This window comes from Calidris pugnax, unplaced genomic scaffold (genome assembly GCF_001431845.1).
Source record: "Calidris pugnax isolate Ruff unplaced genomic scaffold, ASM143184v1 scaffold233, whole genome shotgun sequence".
In the NCBI taxonomy this organism is placed as follows: Eukaryota; Metazoa; Chordata; class Aves; order Charadriiformes; family Scolopacidae; genus Calidris; species Calidris pugnax.
The window spans coordinates 39,876-50,768 of record NW_015090959.1 but is presented as its reverse complement, the minus strand read 5'-3'; the positions used below and the strand labels follow the sequence as shown (position 1 = coordinate 50,768).

At 56.7% G+C, this 10,893-nt stretch overlaps 1 protein-coding gene across 1 annotated transcript in view; it reads right to left on the bottom strand.

Annotated features, from left to right (window-relative positions):
• Positions 1-10,893, bottom strand: part of DHX34 (DEAH (Asp-Glu-Ala-His) box polypeptide 34) — a 32,243-nt gene that overhangs the window by 6,091 nt on the left and 15,259 nt on the right. The window contains exons 7-15 of the mRNA XM_014952289.1: positions 3,941-4,115; positions 3,645-3,838; positions 2,585-2,686; positions 1,437-1,676; positions 1,185-1,352; positions 983-1,094; positions 745-851; positions 406-663; positions 63-239 (exon numbers count right to left, since the gene is read on the bottom strand). Of these exons, the coding sequence (XP_014807775.1) occupies positions 63-239; positions 406-663; positions 745-851; positions 983-1,094; positions 1,185-1,352; positions 1,437-1,676; positions 2,585-2,686; positions 3,645-3,838; positions 3,941-4,115 (1,533 nt within the window). The remainder of the gene's footprint in view (positions 1-62; positions 240-405; positions 664-744; positions 852-982; positions 1,095-1,184; positions 1,353-1,436; positions 1,677-2,584; positions 2,687-3,644; positions 3,839-3,940; positions 4,116-10,893) is intronic.

Here is a 10,893-nt window from a genome sequence, read left to right as displayed (position 1 = left end):
CAGGCAGCCGGGGGTGGGGGTGGGCAGGCAGGGAGGGCAGGGTGGGAGAGGGCTGTACTCACGGCCAGACAGTTGTAGGTGAGAAAATCCGTCACCCTGTGGCCTCCTTTCACCTCGTCAGGCTTCATCTCTGCCCCCTGGAAGAGCCCTGGGAGCCGGGGAGCAGCCGCCACCGTTTGGGGACCCACATAGAGGTTCTGTTTCTCCAGCCCCGTGAGCTGGCGCAGACGATATGGCACCTACAAGGGGACGTAGGTTGGGACATGGGGGTTGCGGGGCCGTGCCAGCTCCTCTCCTCCTTTCCCAGCTCCTCTCCTCCTTTCCCAGCTCCTCTCCTCCTCCTTTCCCAGCCTCCAACCCCGCACAAGGCACCAGAGACAGATTAAAGCCCCGCCGAGGTGTCACCTCCATCTGCAGGAAGTCCAGTAGCCCCCGGCTGAGCAGGGACACGTCACGGGGGCTGGGATGGTGGCCCAGTTCCTCTCCTCGACCTTCCAGCAGCTGATGAAGGAGTTTTTCCCAGGAGGAACGGAGCTGCAGGGCCGTGGAGAGCAGGCGCAGGGCAGAGTCCGCGTCGGGGATGGTGACCTCCAGCCACCCATCGGCCACCAGCCGGGCGCAGTCCCCACTGGTGTCCAGCGAGCGGGAGAAGAGGAGGAGAGCCTGGAGGAGCCAAAACACAACCACCGTGGGGTGACGAAGGCTCTTTCTTGGAGAGGAAGAGGAGGGGAGCAAAGAGCTCACCTGGAGGGCCGGCACCCGGACACAGTTCACCAGGTAGGGCTTGTTGGTCTCCAGCAGCGAGACAAAGGCCAGGAGCTGGTGGTGGCAGCTCAGCCCCTCTGTGGGCTCTACAGGGGCAAAAGGGGGTGTCTCAGCTGGACCCCAAACCTCTCCCCCAGCCCCGGCGGCGCTTTCACCCGGCAGGTGAAAAGCCAGGGAGAAGCTGAGCCAAATCCTGCAGGATCGGGGTTATCCCAACCTCCAGTCCCACCACGGTCCCGTCTCTCCTTGGCATGGAGCAGCTCTGGGCTGGTGGCGAAGACACAGGTGGGATGAAGGACGACCCCTTGCTTGTTTTTGGTGTGAAAAATCTGCGGCCAGAGCAAAACAGAGCGTTTGAGGGAAAGCGAGGGGCTGGTGGGACCCCCCACCCCGGGGTGCGGGATGGGGAGGACTCAGACCTGGTCGGAGTCTTTGCGGCCACTGTTGAACTGGTCAGGGACGGCCAGTTGGGGGTAAAGCCCCCGGCACAGCACCAGTTTGAGCAGGGCGAGCTGCGAGGAGGAGAGGGCCGAGCTGGAGACGGCCTGGAGCTCCTCCACGTTGTGGCGGAGCTTGAACTTGACATCCTGCAGGGACGAGACGTGGCGTCAGGGCTCCCCAATGGCCAAATCCTGCCCCTCCAGGGAGAGGAAAGGGATGCGAGGGGTCACCTGGATATCGATGCTGCGCTCCCCTTTGCCACGGGTACCACCATCATCCTCCTCCTCGCCGGAGGAGGCATCGGCTCCGTCCTGCAGCCGCAGCACCTTGCGCTTCCGGCCTTCGGTCTCGGTGTGGGATCGCCAGAGCCGGTGCAGTTCCCGGCGTTCCCGGTGCCGGCTCTGCCGGCTGTAGCTGTCGCTGGGGCGACCAGAATCTTCCTCCAGTAGCTGGTGGTCTCGAAGAAGCTCCTGGGGGAGTGGAACAGGGTTGTTGAACCCAGTGTGGGGAGAGATGGGCAGGTCGTGGGCGCGTGGACAATTTTCAGCTCTTCTCCCCACCAGCAAACCCCACCAAAGCCAGATCCTGTGGCACCAGGACACGCTGGAGGGAAGGGATGTGTCATCCAGAGGGACCTGGAGAGGTGGGACCATGCCAACCTCATGAAGTTCAACCAGGATGGGGTCTTGGGTCAGCATGGCCATCCCCAACCAGGCCAAGTGCAAGGTCAGAGCAATCCCAGGCACAAATCCAGGTTGGGGGGAGAATGGCTGGAGAACAGCCCTGAGGAGAAGGACTTGGGGCTGTTGGTGGGTGAGAAGCTCCACACAAGGTGGCAACATGGGCTGGCAGCCCAGAAAGCCCTCTGCACCCTGAGCTGTGTCCCCAGCAGCGTGGCCACCAGGGCGAGGGGGGTGGGATTCTGCCCCTCTGCTCTACTCTGGGGAAACCCCACCTGGAGCATCGTGTCCAGCTCTGGGGCCACCAACATCAGAAGGACATGGAGCTGTTGGAATGGGGCCAGAGGAGGTCATGGAGATGCTGGGAAGGCCAGAGCCCCTCTGCTGGGAGGGGGGGCTGAGAGAGTTGGGGGGGTTCAGCCTGGAGAAGAGAAGGCTCCGGGGAGACCTTGGAGCCTCTTCCAGTCCCTCAAGGGGCTCCAGGAAAGCTGGGGAGGGACTCTGGATCAGGGAGGGGAGCCATAGGAGGAGGGGGAAGGGTTTGACATGGAAAGAGGGGAGATTGAGCTGAGATGTGGGGAAGAACTTTGGTGTGAGGGTGTTGAGAGCCTGGCCCAGGTTGCCCAGAGAAGCTGTGGCTCTTCTCCCCACCAGGAAACCCCACCAAAGCCAGATCCTGCGTCCCCCCCTCCCCTCACCTGGAACTGGCGCCGAAGGTTGGCAGCTTCATAGAGACGATGCTCCTCCAAACCTCGCCTCCGGCACCACTTCCGAGAGCTGCCGCTCCGCTCCGATTTCACCTGCTCCCAAGAAAAAAAAACCAAAAAACAAACAACAGGGCTTGACCCTGGAGAGTTGGGCAGAGAGGAACCTGATGAAGTTCAACACGGGCAAGTGTAGGGTCCTGCACCTGGGGAGGAATCACCCCACAAACCAGTACACGTTGGGGCTGACCTGCTGGAGAAAGACCTGGGAGTCTTGGTAGACACCAAGATGCCCATGAGCCAATGCCCTTGTGGGGTCTTGTGGCCAAGAAGGCCAATGACATCCTGGGGGGCATCAGGAAGAGGGCGGCCAGCAGGTCCAGGGAGGTCATCCTCCCCCTCTGGTCTGCCCTGGGGAGGCTCCAGCTGGAGCACTGGGTCCAGTTCTGGGCTCCCCGGTTCAAAAAGGACAGGGAACTGCTGGAGAGGGTCCAGCAAAGGGCTATGAAGATGTTGAGGGGACTAGAATATCTGTCTGCTGAAGAAAGGTTGAGGGACTTGGGTCTGAAGAAGAGAGTGTTGAGGGGGGGAATCTCATCAATGGTGGGTGTCAGGAAGATGGGGTCAGTCTTTTCTCAGTGGTGCCCAGTGACAGGACAAGAGGTGATGGGCACAAACTTGAACATAAGAAGTTCCACCTAAACATGAGGAGGAACTTCTTTCCTGTGAGGGTGGCAGAGCCCTGGAAGAGGCTGCCCAGAGAGATGGTGGAGTCTCCTTCTCTGGAGACATTCCAAACCCTCCTGGATGTGATCCTCTCTAGCCTGCTCCAGGTGACCCTGCTCTGGCAGGGGGTTGGACTGGGTGGTCTCCAGAGAACCCTCCAACCCCTACCATTCTGTGACGCCCCAGAAGGGACCGCTTGTCTCTCTTACTGCTCCCCACACCCCAAAACCAGCCCCTGCAGCCCCCCGCGGGGACTCACGCACCCCTCACCCCAAAACAGAGACCCCCCAAACGTGTCTCTCATCCACCTCTTAGAGAGGAATCCCACCTGGACCCACTCGTTGAAGAGGTTGAGCAGAGTCAGGGGGTCACCGTGGGGGCTCTCCAGGGGCCGCCGGGCCGTGGCGCACTCGGGGTTGGGGTGAGAGGGTCTCAGGAAGGGGGATGGGACGCTCAGCGCCGCTGCCACCGTCAGGGTGGGCTCAGCCAGGCCAAAGAGGGTGCCCAGGACCAGCATCTTGCCTGCAGGAGGGGAGGGCAGGGCAGGCAGTGATGGCAAAGGAGGAGGGGGGGACACCCCCAAATCCTCCTGCCATCAAAGGGGGGGTGGCCCAAATTACTCACCGACCACCACATCTACCGGCAGCTGGGCCAGCAGGTTCCCGATGGGCGTCAGGTCTTCGGCCTCATCCAGGGCTCCTTGGTCCTGCAGGTACCTCAGGGCTGTCTCCAGGCTGGACAAGGGTGGGGGCTCCAGAAAAGGGAAGGTCCGGGGGTCGCCCAGCCCCATACTCTTTAACTGAGAGGAAAAAAAAAAAAAAAAAAAGAATCAGACATGGAACCCACCCCAACAACAAGAGGAAGAGCCCAGAGGTCTCTGAAGACCCATCCCACCCCGACACTTGAGCAGCAGCCTGGTCTCTCACTTGGCTGGCTGAGATCGGACTGAGGAGTGTTGATCTGCTTGAAGGTCAGAAGGCTCTACAGAGGGACCTGGACAGGCTGGATCGATGGGCCAAGGCCAACGGGATGAGGTTCACCAAGGCCAAGTGCCGGGTCCTCCATTTCAGTCACAACAACCCCAGGCAACGCTACAGGCTCAGGGAAGAGTGGCTGGAGCTGCCCAGCAGAAAAGGCCCTGGGGGTGTTGGTGGACAACTGGCTGAACATGAGCCAGCAGTGTGCCCAGGTGGCCAAGGAGGCCAACAGCATCCTGGCCTGTATCAGGACCAGCGTGGCCAGCAGGAGCAGGGCAGTGATGGTGCCTCTGGACTGGGCACTGGTGAGGCCTCACCTCAAGTGGTGTGTTCAGTTTTGGGCCCCTCACTACGGGAAGGACACTGAGGTGCTGGAGCTGGTGAGGGGTCTGGAGAACAAGTCCTACGAGGAGAGGCTGAGGGAACTGGGCATGTTTAGTTTGGAGAAGAGGAGGCTGAGGGGAGACCTCATTGCCCTCTACAACTCCCCGAAAGGAGGGTGGAGAGAGGTGGGGGTTGGCCTCCTCTCCCAAGGGAATAATGAGAGGAGCAGAGGAAATGGTTTGAAGTTGGGGCAGGGGAGGTTTAGATGAGATATTGGGAAGAATGACTTCACTGACGGGGTGGTCAGGCACTGGAACAGCCTGCCCAGGGAGGTGGTGGGGAGGGATTTAAGAAACGTGTAGACGTGGCACTTCAGGACATGCTCTAGTGCCCAAGATTGTTGGTTTGTGTCTGTCTGTGGGTGGGTGTTGGGGGGTGTGTGTGTTGGTTTGTTGGGTTTTGGGTGGGTGTGGGGGTTGTGTGTGTTGGTTTGTTGGGTTTTGGGTTTGTTGGGTTTTTTTGTGGTTGGACTCGATGATCTCAAAGGTCACTTCCAACCATGAATATTTTGTGATCCTCCCCAGAATCTTCCCCCCAACCCCAAGGCGAGCAGAAGGATCTCCCCGATTTTACCTGGAGCACCAGCGAATCGAGCGCTACCCGCTGGATCTCCGGCACGGGGTAAGGGGCGAAGGCGTCGTAGTCGGATTCGGCGTAGAGGCGGTAGCAGACGCCGGGGCCGGTCCTGCCGGCGCGTCCCTTGCGCTGCTCGGCGCTGGCGCGGCTGATCCAGAACTCCTGCAGCCGCTGGAGTTTGCCCTGAGGGTCGTAACTCATCTCCTTCACCTTCCCTGGAGGCAGCAGGATGGGGGGGAAGGAGAAGCTCAGGGCAGGGCAGGAAGGGAGGGAGAAGTTCTCCCACCCGGTGGTGGTAGGAATCGGGTTCCTTACCCGAATCCAGGACAAAGCGGACGCCGTCGATGGTCACCGAGGTCTCGGCGATGTTGGTGGAGAGGATGCACTTACGGACGCCGGGAGGGGGGACGTCAAACACCTGAAGGAGGAAAAACGATGGGGTCTTGGGTCAGCATGGCCATCCCCGAGGTCCACACAGGCTGCACCCACTGGTTGCACCCTGGAAGCACCCAAAACTGGGGTGCTGAGCTCTAGGAATTCTCTGTTGGGTGCCACCCAACTGGGACCCCTCAGGTGCCAGCCCACCTTGTCCTGCTCGGCCACCGAGAGGGTGCTGTGCAGGGGGAGGACAATCCAGCGCTGGGTGTGGGTGGCATAAGCCTGGGCCGCCTCCTGCACCGCCCCGATCTCGGCCACCCCGCTGAGGAACACCAGTAGGTCCCCCCGCTCCTCCGGGGGGTACTTGTGGTCGATGGCCTGAAGCACCCGCAGGTAGGGCAGAGGGTCCAGGCGCTCCGCTTTCCCCCATTTCCCACCCGCCGGGGCCTCTTCCTTAGGGATGGGCTGGTAGATGACCTGCAGAAGAAGACACAGCAGTGTTGAGTCCATCGAGGGCACCCTCAGTGAGTTGGGCGATGACGCCAGATCAGTGGTGCCCCGTGACGAGAGGCAACGGGCACAAACTTGACCATAAGAAGTTCCACCTAAACATGAGGAGGAACTTCTTCACTTTGAGGGTGGCAGAGCCCTGGAAGAGGCTGCCCACACTTTGGTGTGGCACCAGGACACGCTGGAGGGAAGGGATGTGTCATCCAGAGGGACCTGGAGAGACTGGAGAGGTGGGACCATGCCAACCTCATGAAGTTCAACCAGGCCAAGTGCAAGGTCAGAGCAATCCCAGGCACAAACCCAGGTTGGGTGGAGAATGGCTGGAGAACAGCCCTGAGGAAAAGGACTTGGGGGTGTTGGTGGGTGAGAAGCTCCACACAAGGTGGCAACATGGGCTGGCAGCCCAGAAAGCCCCCTACACCCTGGGCTGTGTCCCCAGCCCAGTGGCTGGAGCTGCCCAGCAGAAAAGGCCCTGGGGGTGTTGGTGGACAACTGGCTGAACATGAGCCAGCAGTGTGCCCAGGTGGCCAAGGAGGCCAACAGCATCCTGGCCTGTATCAGGACCAGCGTGGCCAGCAGGAGCAGGGCAGTGATGGTGCCTCTGGACTGGGCACTGGTGAGGCCTCACCTCAAGTGGTGTGTTCAGTTTTGGGCCCCTCACTACGGGAAGGACACTGAGGTGCTGGAGCTGGTGAGGGGTCTGGAGAACAAGTCCTACGAGGAGAGGCTGAGGGAACTGGGCATGTTTAGTTTGGAGAAGAGGAGGCTGAAGGGAGACCTCATTGCCCTCTACAACTCCCTGAAAGGAGGGTGGAGAGAGGTGGGGGTTGGCCTCCTCTCCCAAGGGAATAATGAGAGGAGCAGAGGAAATGGTCTGAAGTTGGGGCAGGGGAGGTTTAGATGAGATATTGGGAAGAATGACTTCACTGACGGGGTGGTCAGGCACTGGAACAGCCTGCCCAGGGAGGTGGTGGGGAGGGATTTAAGAAACGTGTAGACGTGGCACTTCAGGACATGCTCTAGTGCCCAAGATTGTTGGTTTGTGTCTGTCTGTGGGTGGGTGTTGGGGGGTGTGTGTGTTGGTTTGTTGGGTTTTGGTTTTTTGGTTGGTTTGTTTGGGTTTTTTTGTGGTTGGACTCAATGATCTCAAAGGTCACTTCCAACCATGAATATTTTGTGATCCTCCCCAGAATCTTCCCCCCAACCCCAAGGCGAGCAGAAGGATCTCCCCGATTTTACCTGGAGCACCAGCGAATCGAGCGCTACCCGCTGGATCTCCGGCACGGGGTAAGGGGCGAAGGCGTCGTAGTCGGATTCGGCGTAGAGGCGGTAGCAGACGCCGGGGCCGGTCCTGCCGGCGCGTCCCTTGCGCTGCTCGGCGCTGGCGCGGCTGATCCAGAACTCCTGCAGCCGCTGGAGTTTGCCCTGAGGGTCGTAACTCATCTCCTTCACCTTCCCTGGAGGCAGCAGGATGGGGGGGAAGGAGAAGCTCAGGGCAGGGCAGGAAGGGAGGGAGAAGTTCTCCCACCCGGTGGTGGTAGGAATCGGGTTCCTTACCCGAATCCAGGACAAAGCGGACGCCGTCGATGGTCACCGAGGTCTCGGCGATGTTGGTGGAGAGGATGCACTTACGGACGCCGGGAGGGGGGACGTCAAACACCTGAAGGAGGAAAAACGATGGGGTCTTGGGTCAGCATGGCCATCCCCGAGGTCCACACAGGCTGCACCCACTGGTTGCACCCTGGAAGCACCCAAAACTGGGGTGCTGAGCTCTAGGAATTCTCTGTTGGGTGCCACCCAACTGGGACCCCTCAGGTGCCAGCCCACCTTGTCCTGCTCGGCCACCGAGAGGGTGCTGTGCAGGGGGAGGACAATCCAGCGCTGGGTGTGGGTGGCATAAGCCTGGGCCGCCTCCTGCACCGCCCCGATCTCGGCCACCCCGCTGAGGAACACCAGTAGGTCCCCCCGCTCCTCCGGGGGGTACTTGTGGTCGATGGCCTGAAGCACCCGCAGGTAGGGCAGAGGGTCCAGGCGCTCCGCTTTCCCCCATTTCCCACCCGCCGGGGCCTCTTCCTTAGGGATGGGCTGGTAGATGACCTGCAGAAGAAGACACAGCAGTGTTGAGTCCATCGAGGGCACCCTCAGTGAGCTGGGCGATGACACCAGATCAATGGTGCCCCGTGACGAGAGGCAACGGGCACAAACTTGACCATAAGAAGTTCCACCTAAACATGAGGAGGAACTTTTTCACTTTGAGGGTGGCAGAGCCCTGGAAGAGGCTGCCCACACTTTGGTGTGGCACCAGGACATGCTGGAGGGAAGGGATGTGTCATCCAGAGGGACCTGGAGAGGCTGGAGAGGTGGGACCATGCCAACCTCATGAAGTTCAACCAGGCCAAGTGCAAGGTCAGAGCAATCCCAGGCACAAACCCAGGTTGGGGGGAGAATGGCTGGAGAACAGCCCTGAGGAGAAGGACTTGGGGGTGTTGGTGGGTGAGAAGCTCCACACAAGGTGGCAACATGGGCTGGCAGCCCAGAAAGCCCTCTGCACCCTGAGCTGTGTCCCCAGCAGCGTGGCCACCAGGGCGAGGGGGGTGGGATTCTGCCCCTCTGCTCTACTCTGGGGAAACCCCACCTGGAGCATCGTGTCCAGCTCTGGGGCCACCAACATCAGAAGGACATGGAGCTGTTGGAATGGGGCCAGAGGAGGTCATGGAGATGCTGGGAAGGCCAGAGCCCCTCTGCTGGGAGGGGGGGCTGAGAGAGTTGGGGGAGTTCAGCCTGGAGAAGAGAAGGCTCCGGGGAGACCTTGGAGCCTCTTCCAGTCCCTCAAGGGGCTCCAGGAAAGCTGGGGAGGGACTCTGGATCAGGGATGGGAGGCCTAGGAGGAGGGGGAAGGGTTTGACATGGAAAGAGGGGAGATGGAGCTGAGATGTGGGGAAGAACTTCTTTGCTGTGAGGGTGTTGAGAGCCTGGCCCAGGTTGCCCAGAGAAGCTGTGGCTGCCCCATCCCTGGAGGGGTTCAAGGTTGGAGGGGGCTTGGAGCAACCTGCTCTGATGGGAGGTGTCCCTGCCCAGGGACCCAGGAACCGGATGGTCTTTAAGGTCCCTCCCTTCCAACCCAAACCATTCCATGATTCAATGATTCCCACCCGGCTTCAACCCCAAACCTCCTCCGTCCTCACCGAGATGGGGAAGATCCTCCCCGGGACCTGCAGCACCGGGGCCCCCCCGAAGTAGCCGGAGAAGAGGGGGATGTTGATGGTGGCCGACATGAGGACCAGGCGGAGGTCGGGGCGGGCGGAGAGGAGGCGGCGCAGGACGCCCAGCAGGACGTCCCCCTGCAGGTGCCGCTCGTGGACCTCGTCGGCCACCAGGACGCGGTACTCGGGCAGCGCGGGCGCCCGCTGGGCCTGACGCAGGAGCAGCCCCTCCGTCAGGAAGAGCAGGCGGGTGGCCGGGGAGCGCGTGCTCTCGAAGCGGATCTGGTAGCCCACCTTGGGGGAGGGGAGGGGAAAAAACGGGGGGAAAAAATTAAATATCATTAAAAATAGACACACCGCCAAAAAAATCTTAGAAAAGGAAATGAAATCGAAAAAAAAAAAATTAATAAAATTGAAAAGGATAAACACCCCACCTCAAATAAAATACGGAAATAAAGTCGAAAAAATAAAATAAGAACCAAGAAAAAATAAATAAAATCGAGCGAAACAAATGAAATTAAAAAAAAACCAAATAAGAGCAGAAAAAAGAAGTAAAAGAAAATAATCAAGTAAAACTGGAAAATCAAATAAAATTGAAAAAGATAAACACCCCACCTCAAATAAAATATGGAAGTAAAGTCGAAAAAAATAAAATAAGAACCAAGCAAAAATAATTAAATAAAATCGAGCGAAACAGATGAAATTAAAAAAACCCAAATAAGAGCAGAAAAAAAGAAGTAAAAGAAAAGAATCGAGTAAAATTGGAAAATCAAATAAAACGGAAAAAGTAAAATGAAGCAAAACCGAGATTTAAAAAAAAAATGTAAATGGAAAAATGAAAAATCCCAAAAGTCGAATAAAAGAATGAAAAGTCAGAGTCAAATAAAAGAAGGTAAAATAAAATAAAAAATGCAAAAGTAAATGAATAAAAATAAAATAAATTAAAACAAAATAAAATTAAAAAATTTAAACGGAAAAATGAAAAATCCCAAAAGTCGAATAAAAGAATGAAAAATCAGAGTCAAATAAAATAAGGTAAAATAAAATAAAAAATACAAAAGTAAATGAATAAAGATAAAATAAAGTAAAACAAAATAAAATGTAAAATAAAATAAAATTTAGAAAAGAAAAAAGAAAAAATTACATCAAAAATAAGAAATAAAATAATAAAGTAAAATAAAACAAAGTAAAAAATATGAAGATAATTAAAAAAAAATAAAAATATAATAAAATAGAATAGAATAAAATAAAATAAAATAAAATAAAATAAAATAAAATAACATAAAATAGAATAGAATAAAATAAAATAAAATAAAACAAACAAACAGAAAAAGAAAAGGAACAAAATACAGCAGTATAAACTAAACTAAACCAAACCAAACCAAAATAGCATAAAATAGAATAAAATTTTCAAAACCCTAAAATATAAAATAAACCCCTAGCTGCCTGAGTAAGCCAGACACGGGACCCGGAGGCAGCATGGCTCTCCAAGGGCTCCATTTCTCATTTCCCAAGCTGGCCAGTGGCTCTGTGGACACTCTCACCGCCG